This window comes from Geotrypetes seraphini, chromosome 10 (genome assembly GCF_902459505.1).
Source record: "Geotrypetes seraphini chromosome 10, aGeoSer1.1, whole genome shotgun sequence".
NCBI classification, from domain to species: Eukaryota; Metazoa; Chordata; class Amphibia; order Gymnophiona; family Dermophiidae; genus Geotrypetes; species Geotrypetes seraphini.
Window position 1 is genome coordinate 80255029 of NC_047093.1, and position 12598 is coordinate 80267626.

The 12598-nt window shown below is 38.7% G+C and overlaps 1 protein-coding gene across 4 annotated transcripts in view; it reads right to left on the reverse strand.

Annotated features, from left to right (window-relative positions):
* Positions 1-144: 144 nt before the first annotated feature.
* LOC117367411 (keratin, type I cytoskeletal 18-like) overlaps positions 145-12598 on the reverse strand; it is a 102689-nt gene continuing 90235 nt past the window's right edge. For all 4 annotated transcript variants that reach the window (XM_033959912.1, XM_033959914.1, XM_033959913.1 and 1 more), the window contains 4 exons: positions 11000-11125; positions 7787-8004; positions 2333-2361; positions 145-1045 (listed from right to left, as the gene is read on the reverse strand). In XM_033959912.1, the coding sequence (XP_033815803.1) occupies positions 936-1045; positions 2333-2361; positions 7787-8004; positions 11000-11125 (483 nt within the window). In that variant the 3' untranslated portion in view covers positions 145-935. The remainder of the gene's footprint in view (positions 1046-2332; positions 2362-7786; positions 8005-10999; positions 11126-12598) is intronic.

Consider the following 12598-nt stretch of genomic DNA (forward strand, 5'->3'; position numbering starts at 1 on the left):
TTCCACTGCTGTTGCTTGTAAGCTTAGGCAAGCCACTGAACTCTCAATTTTCTCAGATGTAAACTTAGGCCCCCCCCCTTTTATCAAGCTGCATTAGGGTGTTTTTTTTATTGTGGGTTGCTGTGGTAAAAGCTCCAACGCTCATAGGAATTCTATGAGTGTTGGAGCTTTTACCACAGCTACCTGCGATTAAAATAAAAAAACAAAAAACATCTGTGGCTTGATAAAAGGGGGCCTTTGATTGTTAAGTTCTCTGATGTGTGAACTACAGTAAATCCCAATTCCTAAGCACTGGTAACTTGCCATCTTCCCTCTATAACTTAGGTACAAATTTCCTAAGAATGGGAATAACAATGGTTATTTTGACCTTCCCTCCTTTCCACTAATACTTTATCTGACATGCTGACATGTTAATCTGCTATCCCAACCTCATGGTGTATGGGCAATTTTTGTTTTGGTTCTGCTGTTTCTCCTCTTTCTCTTTGGGGCTTCCAACTTAACTGGAACTGGCCCATATTGAGGCAAGGGCACCATGACCCTCCATTCTCAGCTACCTTAGATATTCATTGCCTCCATTTTTAATCTTACTTCCCCCCACCCTTGTAGAGAAGACTAGTTGGCTGTAGTTTATCTTCTGACCCTGGCAAAGGTAGGTGCTACTTTGGCATTGTGGTTGGGTTCACACATTCTGTCTGACACAGAGCAACATATTGTATAATTGGTAGCCCTATAATTCCAGATTCGTAGTGTGTAGGTTTCATCTAGCTCCAAAGATGAGTATGTATCATTGTACTAGGAAAATAGTCTTTAACATCTTTTCCCAAGAAACAGAAAACATTTGTGAGAACATAGCTGAGAGAGAAATGCGAAGACTGTGAGAGGACTGAGGTCTCCCAGCTATTCTTAGGCTCCTTAGTCATATTGTCCTCTGGCATTCACGTGCTGTCTTCAACCTCCTTAATGTCACTGGTCATGTCAATGAGTTCTCCATTAACCAAGGTCTGCGTGACGATCTTTACAATTTTTCTAGTTTTGACATCAGATACTGTGGAATAATATGAAAACTGAATGAGAACGGAACATAGAAAGAGCTAGACACATACATATATTAGCAGTGTCCTGAGTTGTAATTGCATCCTATATAACACACCCCTTAGCCCCTCTGTTCCGCCCATTGTGCCGTGGCCGCAGGAAAAACAGTGGACAGGAAGCAATATTTAGGCCCCTTTCTTGCTTATACACAGTGCAGATGTACTGCTTGCATAGCCCTTGGTGCGGTCCTGAATATTGGGAGGATAATAATGAAACCCAGAGGGCAGCTTGCAGGTCTCTACTACTTTGTGCTTTTATCCATGTGAATTTTGAAAGGGAAACGAATCTACTAATCACGACCCCAGACTACAAAACTTTCGTGATGATTAACTAACACCGAATGAAACATTTCAATCCTCTGAAGCAATCCGCTCTACTCTGTAACACTTCTGGACATGTCCAGAAATCCTCTTCTGTAATCCACCTTGAACCGCAAAGTAATGGCAAATAAAAATCACTAATATAATGTAATGAAACTCCTATTTTTAAATGGATAAGTCTGCATTTTCAACAGTCTATTTTGCCTTCAATCTTTCTTTTTAGCCGACATATCCTTGCTTTAACACACCAGTCAGATAACTGCAAATCAATCTATATTGGTATTCCACACTAGTCTGTATAAGTTTATTTTATACCGCTTATCAACACAGCCATCTGAGCGGTTCATATTCCATTGAGATACTCTTATGTATTTTGCCTATCTGTCCAAGTGGGCTCACAGTCTAATTATGGTATCTGGGGCAACAGAGGTATAAGTGACCTGCCCAGGGTCACAAGCAGCCTCAGCTGTGATATCTGTTTGCTGGGCCTGTGAAGTAAGGGAGCATTTTAGAGAGACTGTGTTGAGTGGTAGGAATTACATGGTGACTGTTTCCTAGGGTTGTGCCAGATGCGTGAGACCCAGTCTGCATTCTGGGTTTGCACAGAAATTGGATTTCTGCACTTTGCTTCTTTACAGAGAGTGGTGGCTTGGGATATAATCAGAGGAGTTTCTGTCCCTTGCCTCTGGTCAGCTGCCCTCTTCAATTAGAACCAGAGAGAGCAGTTTAATGATAGAAAAGAAGCCCTACCATTGCAATATGACATTATTAGTCTGCCCATGGAAAAAGCATTTAGAACTTATGCCCAAGAGGTATCATCTCATTGACGATGATGACCCAGATTTGGTTCCTTCAGAGGTTCTTCCACTGTGTGTTACCAAGTTATTAATAAAAAAAATTAAAAGAAAGGGATCACTTACCCACAGGCTGGGCAGCAACTAATTTCTTCCTACAAAAAAACGAAAGTATGTCTTATTATAATATATTCTTCATTCAGAGCAAACTCCAGTGAAACAGAACCCAGCAGCGAGAAGCTCTGATATACATGAATGAAGGATGCAGAAAACAAATTTTGATGTTAGCTGCATGACAACTTGTTTTTGCCTGGGAGTTTTGGAAGGCTATAGGTGTAGCTGTATTAGTGGCTCAGTGGGTAGAGTAAGGAGCTTAAAGCCAAGGAATCCAGTGTTCAAATCTTGCTTCCCTCATTGATGTTCCCTGTGACCTTGAGCAAGTCACTTCAACCTCAAGTACAACTCCAATTGTAAATCCTTGTAGGCAGTACCTGAGATTGAATTTGTAAATGATGAGTAATTAAATCTAAAGTGCAAATCAGATGCTTGTACTATAGCATAAAGACAGAACTTCAGGCAGAAGAGCAGAAATTTTCATTCAGAGAAAAAATGGTCTGCTAGTTTTAATATATAGGGCCTTATTCTATATGCGGCACCTACCATATGTCATTCAAAGTTAGGTGCCGTTTTTAGAATTGCGCCTAGCAGTGCCTAAACCAAGTTAAGACACTGGTAGGTGTCTACAAATTAAGTGCTGGTTTATTAGCCTAAAATACAGGTCTCTAACTCAGTCCATGTCCAAACTCTGAGTAGGCACCTACCAGCTAATTAATTTTTAAATTGTTTTTTAAATCAGTTTTTAATGGCGCTTTCAATTATCAGTGCCAATTTACCAATTAAAAAAAATTAAGTTAGGCACTTACTTCATTATGCGCCATTTATTGAATTAAACCCTAGAGCCCGATTCTCAAAACAGCGTCTCAATTGTAGGCCACATGTTAAAAAAAAAATTGATGTGATGAATGAAGCCTACAATGTAGGCACCTATCTCATATCTACAGAAGCACCTAGGCATTCTTACAGACACCCAAGGCCAGCATAGGTGTGGCTTACACCGGAAGAGGCTTTAGGCATCCGTAGGCACGAGTCAGACACCTTAAATGTAGGCCTGTAAAATACTGGCCTATATTTAAGGCATCTGTACAAAAAATAGAAGCTATTCTGGACATTGTGCCTACCAGTGATTGATACATGGTAGGTACCTGTTTTGTAGGCGCTTACCATGGCAGGTGTCATTTCCTGAATCAGGCCCAAAGTATCCACTGTGGTGCCAGAAAAAGCACCTCTAATGGAATTATGAAGCTTTGAAACTGACATCAAAGGATATCAGGAAGATAATTTTTAAAAAGAAGTTATAAAATCAACTGAAGATCCAAATATAATTTTAACTGAATGCATAAAAAAGAGGGCAAGATCACCATATATAGATATGTGACAAGCATACATGAACATTATTCATTTAGGCAGGAATAATGAATTTGTGGATAATTTCTTTAAGTTAGGACTGATATTTGTGTAACATAGTAAATGACAGCAGATAAAAATCTGAATCGTCCAATTTCATGATTAAATTAAAATGCCTTAATTCTGGATCATAGACCTTATAAGTCTACCTGGTACTGTCCTTAGATTCCAACTACTGGAGCTGACGTTGAAGCTCACTCCAACCTATCCAAAACATCTCTTTTACGGGATTCAGACCATGAAAGTTAGCCCATTCATATTCTAATTAGTAACCCTCTGTATTCATCCCATGCTTTTTTGAATTTCATCACAGTTTTCTTCTCCACCACCTCTCTTGGGAGGCCATTCCAGGCATCCACCACCCTCTCCGTGAAAAATAATTTCCTAACATTACTCCTAAGCCTACCACCCCCTAAGCCTCAGTTTATGTCCTCTGGTTATACCAATTTCCCTTCTCTGGAAAAGATTTGGTCCTATATTAATACTTTTCAAATATTTAAATGTCTGTATCATATCTCCCCATCCTTCCTCTCTTCCAGGGTATAGAGGTCTATATAATACTGAGTGGAGTGGAATGAGTAGATGTGAATTGCTTATTTACCCTTTCCAAAAAGAACTAGGGGGCATGTGATGAAGCTACTAAGTAGTAGATTTAAAATAAACCAGAGAAAATATTTATTCACTCAACGTGTTTTTAAACTCTGGAATTTGTTGCGGGAGAATATGGTGAAAGCAGTCAACTTAACAGGGTTTAAAAAAGGATTGGGTAATTTCCTAAAGCAAAGCCATTATTAGAATAGTTTGGGGAAATCCACAGCTTATTCTTAGGATAAGCAGCATAAAATCTGTTTTATTTCTCGGGATCTTACCAGGTACTTGTGACCTGGGTTGGCCACTATTGGAAACAGGTTACTGAGCTTGATGGACCTATGGTATGTCCCAATAAAGCAACTCTTATGTTCTTAAGGTTCACTTAGGGCACCAAATACATTTGCTGCAAATAGTACAAAAATAATTTTACTATGCATAGTTGAAACAGTACTGTCTATTTGTGAACATTCTGAGAACCCCCAACAAAGAAATATTATTCAACATTTGATATACTGTCATTTGGAAGTACTATCATGGTGGTTTACAATATTAAAAGCACAAATATATTGGGCACTTGAATATATCTTTTTAAGGCCAAAAAATCTAAGAAGCATCAAAAACTAAGCCTCAATTAGAGTTAATATATTCGTTTATGACCTCAGCAGTACAAACTGTGAGAAAGACTTCATTCACATATAACTTGCACTAAAGTCTTCATCGGTCAGATTTTTTATCTCAAATCTTATTAGTTTATTTATTTTTATTTAATTTTCAAAATAACTTAAGAGATAATACTCATCTCATTATCAGAGCATAGCAGGGGTTCTTCACCGACATAGGCTATGTTTCGCCATACAAGGCTTTGTCAAGGTAATCCCCTGATAGAGAAGAGAAATATATCATAATTACTAGAAATATTTTTACCAACACCTCATAGGGTAACATTTCTAACCCATATAAAGTAAAGGAAGATAAAAACTAGGTTATATCTTACAGCAATAGCTTATTAAATACCTTTCTTATGCCGATTCCACATTCGCTGCCATCATTGTAGTTTAGTTCAAGCAGAGCAACATGGCCGCGGCGTTTTTTATACAAAGTAAAAGCGTAATGATCTCATAGCTACGCAACCTATCAGCATCCAGAATAAGCCCCGAGGCTAATTAAACTAATGTCATCCATTCTACTTCTGCGTTTAGACCATTAGGTTTGACAGTATTTAGTGTGTAAATCGTTCTTTGTTCCTTAAAGTTCAAACGTTCAATATAATTTCCTCCCTCCCATCCCATATCAATATGGTCAATAATTCTCCATTTTAAATCAGTAATTTTGTGTTTCTGAGTTAACCAATGTTGTACAAGGGGTGCTTCAAGACTACCGGTATTTATTTTGGATTTGTGTTCGGTGAGTCTTATCATAATTTTCCGACTTGTTCTTCCCACATATACCAGATCGCACGGGCATTGGATCACATAGATTACATGAGTACTAATACAAGAAGTATTTTTCTTAGATTTAAACGTTTTATTAGTACCTGGGTGAGTCCATTCAGGGCCCACTATCGCTTGAGCACACCATTGGCATTGTCCACAGATGTCATGAGTGAACTGTTGTTCAGCTTCAATAGCTTTATTTTCAAATTTATATATGGACAAAAATTCTCCAATAGTTTGTCCTCTTTTATAAGAAACAATGAGATGTTCATCAAAACAAGGGTGGAGTTGAATTATTGGCCAATGTATTTTTAGACTTTGAAAAAATCTATTGCTAATATCATTGAAAGGAAGCACACATATCAGAGTTTCATCTATCTCATGCGTTGTTTTTTCTTTAATCAAAAGAGATCTCTGAGCATATTTAGCATGGAGGTATGCTTTTCTAACAGATTTTTTAGGGTAGTGTCTTTCATAAAACCTCTGAGATAATATGTGGGCTTGTTTGTTAAATTCTCCATAATCTGAGCAGATCCGTCTGATCCGCAGGAACTGACTCACAGGTATGTTGAATTTCAAAAAGTATGGATGATAGCTATCAAAATGCAAAAAGTTATTCCGTTCAACATCCTTTCTATATAGAGTAGTTCTAATAAGTTGGTCTTTTATTATCATCAGATCTAAGTATGCAATTCTGTCAGGGTGGGATGTCATAGTGAAAGTAAGGTATGGATCTACAGTATTAATCCAACTAAGGAAATTTTCTAAGTCTTCATACGATCCGCCCCAAAAGAACAGAATGTCATCCAAGTATCGCTTCCATAGTTTAACATTCTGGAAATATATTGATGAGTAAATATGATCTATTTCAAACTTGGAGACATATAAATTAGCTACGGAGGGGGCCATAGTCGCCCCCATCGCAACTCCTTGGGTTTGATAGTAATAATCCCCATGATACCAGAAGTAATTAGATTTAACTACAAGAGTAGCAAGTTTCATAAGCCATTCCTTTTTAAATCTACCTAAATCCTTGTTCTTTAGAATTTCTTCTACTATTCGTAGTGCAGCAGTTTGAGGAATTTGAGTATACAGAGAATTAATATCAAGTGTCACTAGATACGTGACATCAGAAACATTATTAAAAGTATCAAGAATTCTCAATAGGTGAGCTGAGTCTTTTAAATAAGAGGGAGCTTTCTGTACCTCTGACCAAAAAGAAGTAATCTACGAATTTAGAGAGTGGCTCTATGTTGCTCTGCTTGAACTAAACTACAATGATGGCAGCGAATGTGGAATCGGCATAAGAAAGGTATTTAATAAGCTATTGCTGTAAGATATAACCTAGTTTTTATCTTCCTTTACTTTATATGGGTTAGAAATGTTACCCTATGAGGTGTTGGTAAAAATATTTCTAGTAATTATGATATATTTCTCTTCTCTATCAGGGGATTACCTTGACAAAGCCTTGTATGGCGAAACATAGCCTATGTCGGTGAAGAACCCCTGCTATGCTCTGATAATGAGATGAGTATTATCTCTTAAGTTATTTTGAAAATTAAATAAAAATAAATAAACTAATAAGATTTGAGATAAAAAATCTGACCGATGAAGACTTTAGTGCAAGTTATACTGTGAATGAAGTCTTTCTCACAGTTTGTACTGCTGAGGTCATAAACAAATATATTAACTCTAATTGAGGCTTAGTTTTTGATGCTTCTTACAATATTAAAACCACAAAGTAGGAGAGAAATACAATTTACAGTTTGAGAAAGCAACTGCTGTGTACCTCATGCTTTTGTTGAATCTCACTATCCCCTCTACCACTCTGCTTCAATTTGTTGGTCTTTCTGAAAGATTTAAAGGTATCTCTTCATTCCTTCAGTTCTCAAACCCCTACAACTTTCCTGAATGCCAGACAAGCTGACTCAAGTCTTAGAAAACGAGCAGATTATTCCACAGAGATGGAGATGCTATAGGAAAATGCAAGAACTTCTATACATGAGTTGTATCTTTCCATGGCGATACTTACTGAAAGTCACCTTCAAGCAGACGCCGGTAAACCTCAATCTCAGCCTCTAGCGTTTCTTTAATGCGGAATAAGGCTTCATACTCATGTTTCTGACTCTGCATGTTGTATTTCATCTCAGCAAGTTCCTTTTCCAGATTGGCAATCATCTTCTGAAGCTCATGCAACTTTGTGCTGTAGCAGAACTCAGTTTCCTGTAGAGATCCATCCAGGGCATTCACCTGGGAAAGGACAAATGAAAATGCAGCCCTGATTGCTGTGATTTTACACTGTTTCCTATTATCCCATCTAATGAAGAACTGATTTTTCATGAAGCCTGGTGGCTCAGTGGCAGTGCAGTGCATTTACTATATGAAAGATTCCTGGTTTCATTCTCAAGTCAGGTCTTCTGCACCCCTGGTTATTTTTCCTGGGGATGCTAAGGAGACAGAATTTAGGCTGGATGAGGGAATGAGATAGTCATAGTTAACTGTAAGGGTGCCACCTGGTGGTCAGATTTAAAGCCTATGATACAGAGGCATAGGATTATCGGTACAATGACCAGATCAAAGAATAGATCCCATACTGGGCAAGACCAATGATCCATCTAGTTCAGTATCCTGCTTCCACAGTGGCCAATCCAGGTTACAAGTACCTGACAGATACCCAAATAGTAGCCACTTATATGTCCTGCTGTCTCTTTCACAGGTAAGTGAACGTATTTTGTACAGTTACATGCTCAAGCAGCTCAATTGTGGGCATCCTGTTATGCAATTGCCCTTCACACATATACATCATACTTTTGATTCAGACAGATAATTGGAGCTGTCTGAGCCTAATGTCTGATTTATACATGAAGAGATATTTCTATAAAGAAGTTGCTGATATTTACTCATGTGCCAAACGCATGTACAAATGACTACTACTACTATTATTTCTATAGCGCTACCAGACGCACGCAGCGCTGTACAGAGTCAGAAAGAGTAAGAAAACAGTCCATGATTGAAAGAGCTTACAATCTAAACAGGCAAGACAGACAAACAAGATGTCATGGATACAGTTAAGAGGAACGGTTAATTAGCTGGCTGGGTTGGAGGGCAGAGGCGTAGGGTTAAGGATTGAAAGCTATATCAAAAAGCTGGGTTTTCAGTCTGCATAGGCATAGGGGGCAGCTAAATGAAAGGAATGAAATCTGGAATTGGCAGTGGAGGAGAAGGGTAACGTTAAGAGTGACTTATCTGAGGAACGGAATTCTCTGGGAGGTGTATGAGGAGAGAGAAGCGAGGAGAGATATTGAGGGGCAGAAGAATGAATACACTTGTAGGTCAGCAATAAGATCTTGAACTATATATGATGGCAGATAGGGAGCCAATGAAGTGACTTAAGGAGAGAGGTGACATGAACGTAGCGAGGTTGGTAGAAGATGAGTCGCACAGCAGAGTTTTGCACAGATTGCAAGGGGGAGAGGTGACACTGAGGGATACCAGTTAGGAGTAGATTACAGTAATCTAAGCATGAGGTTACGAGAGCTTGGACAAGGGTCCGGGTAGTGTGCTCAGAGAGGAAGGGGCAAATTTTGGTGATATTGAAGAGATAGAAGCGACAGGTCTTAGCAGCATGTTGGATATACGTAGAAAATGAGAGGTCAGAATCGAAGATGACTCCAAGGTTGTGAGCAGGGGAGACTGGAACAATGACAGCATTATTTACAGAGATGGAGAAAGGAGGAGGAGGAGCAGAGGGTTTAGGAGGAAAGAGGAGCAGCTCAGTCAGACATATGACAAAGACTAAAACAAAAATCTGGTTAGACACTATTTTATAAAAAGGCATCTAAATGTAATAGCAGGTGGGTGTACACATGACTGACCTGTGGGTGGAGTGTGTGCAGGGCAGAGTGGAATAGAATGCAGTGTGGGTGGGACTCCCAGTTATGTGTGTACATTATAGAATACTATAATTTATGTGTATATTTTAGTACCTTAGGCAAGATCATTTACTCCAGCTCTGTGACTGGCATAAGTGCTCACACCTAAATTAGAGACCTGTAATTTATCTGTTATGTATTCTATAAAGGAAAGAGGTGTCTAGAACAGGCACTAAATTTGCTAAGTTTCCAAGTTTATTTTGGACTTAATATACCGTTTTGGAGAAGACTATCAAAGCAGTTTACAACGTAGTGAATACAAGTTTCAAGTTTATTATTTCTCTTGATTAATCGCTTAATCAAATTCTAAGCGATGAACAATTTAAAATACATTCAATGAGAGACAAACAATACAAACTTTAAATAATAACATCGGGTAAATATTTTCATAACACAAGGTAAGATAGGGTTTTGAAATACAATTGATTAAAGGAAAGCAAAACAAAGGAAAAGTACAATAGGGAAACAAATAACGATAAAGCATGAAGTATTAATATCACTGGCCTTAAAATTATTGAATTAAATACTAAAAGCATCATTAAAAAGAAATATAATCTGCAAAGGAAAAGGATAGAAAGAGGAAAAACAAACAGCATGCAAAGTTAGTTAGAAAACTGGCATTTTCTGGAGAAGGAGCCACATGCATCTGGACCACAAAACGCCACTATAGAACATATGCGTTATTGAAAGAATATGTTTAAACATAGTCTTGAAGGTTGAGAAAGAATTTTCCAGACATTTGCCTAATGGAAGCAAATTCCACAATACAGGGTCTTTGACACTGAATATTTTCCCCTTGGTAGGGGAAAGGTGAAGGACGTGACAAGAAAGGATCTGTTATAGAACTACCAAGCATTTCCTCTCAGTCCCCCCTCTCCCCCCACTGCCACTGTTGCTGCTGTTGCCGCACTCCCACAATCATATATTTGCTGGTGGAGTTCCCAAGCCCTGCCAGCCTATGAGTTTCCCTGCCGAAACCCACACTGTGTGAGCAGCAGAAGTTGGCAGGCTCTTCTGGCCTCTGACATTAACATTTCTGCACATGCTCAGAGCACCCTGCTGACTGCCTGCTGCTCAGGTAATATGGGTTGGACTTTGGCAAGGAAACTCTTTGGCTGGTGGAGCTTGAGTACCTATGCTAGCCATGTACTGGCTGCCACTGTGTTGGAGAAGGCCTGCGCCCAAAGTGTATGGAAGGGATGGCCCAGGCCTCCGTGGTTGCCCTATGGTCACTGATCCACTGATAGATCTTCATAAATAATCAGCTGTATACCGACATGAAACAGAAAGCAATTGCCACTTCAGAAATGTACCTGCTTCTTCAAGGACTCAAGCATTATCTGAAGGGATTTCAAGTTCCTTTTCTTCTCGCTCAGCTCTGTTTTAGCACCCTGCAAGGCTTCATTCTCTTTCCAGGACTGAACAGGGAGTGTGCTAACCTACGTAAAGATGAAGATCAAATTATTGAGTGCGAGCCCTAATTTGATCGTTCTTCCAGGAAATGGCATCTTGTCCTGAAGCTAACCATTTCTGAGAAAGGACATGGAACCTGGTGCAACAACAGCTGTGCTAAAATTTTTATGTTTAAATATATTTATTGATTTTCAAATCATATAATCAAGAATACCTTGTACAGAAAGCAAATTAGCAATTCTAAATAAAGCAAGAAACATTCCAATAACATTAAATCATATATTAACTAAAATGCTCAAGTCCTCTAAATTGGATCCAAGATTTCTTATAAAATAAAGCCAAAATTAAAGAATTGAACTAAATGTACACTCTTTCATAAAGTTAGCTGGAAGGCTGATTGCTGGGATTAACCTATAGTCATAGAGCTTATGATTTTTCTACCTCCAATCGGGAGAGCGCTAAAAAAGAAGTCAACTGATTAGGCTCAAAGAAAACATATTTAACTGATCGGTGATGGACTATACATTTACAAGGGTGTCGCAAATAAAAAGTAGCACCCAAAGATATAACACCTGGCTTCAACAAAAGAAATTCACGACGACGCCTTTGCGTCTCTCGTGATAAATCAGGAAATACCTGGACTTTACAACCCATAAATTCTTTCTGTCTATTTTTAAAGAACAGTTTTAACAACCATGCTTTATCAATAGAGAGAGCTACTGTTATAATCAAAGTACTCGGTTCTACAACCTCTTTATCTGATTTTTCCAATAACTCTGATACATCCAATAGTCCTTGATCCGACGGCTTTTTTGGTAATTTAGTCTTATTAGGTAAATAATAGACTCGTGATAAAGGAGGTAATGAATCTTCTGAGGCCCCCAAAACTTCAAGAAAATATCTTTTAAACATTTCTCTAGGAGGTGTCAGTGGAAGCTTAGGAAAATTAATGATTCTTAAGTTATTGTATCTAGAGTTATTTTCTAAGTTCTCCATTTTTCTTCTAAGATTGATATTGTCTTTCATTAAAGCTTCCTGTAATTGTTTGGATGATTTAATGTCCTGTTCAAGCTTTTGAACCGAGAAATTAGAGGCAGTCATATCCTTTTTCAAATCTTTAAGTTCAGTAGAATGTTGAGATAATTTCCCCTCAATTAACTGAAGTTTGGGACTTATGGTCTTCACTAGTCCGGCCATAAGATCCCATAGTGAGTCCAGAGTTACTTCTGAGGGTTTTTCCAAAGAAAATACAGGTAAAGAAATGTCATAGTGCTCACCGTCCAGTTGAATAAGTTTACGCTGTCCCTGAAGGTTAACTCGCCTCTCAGATGATTCCCCCTCAGCTTCTTCAAAGGAGCTCATATCCATAGGAGCTCCTGTCAGCAGGCTCTGTGATGGACTACTTGCCTCAGGGGAAGACAAGACCCCGACCTCCGGGGTTTCCTTACCCCTTGGAGAGCTGCTTAGCTGAGGTTGCGGGGGCGGCGCCCTAACGTCGG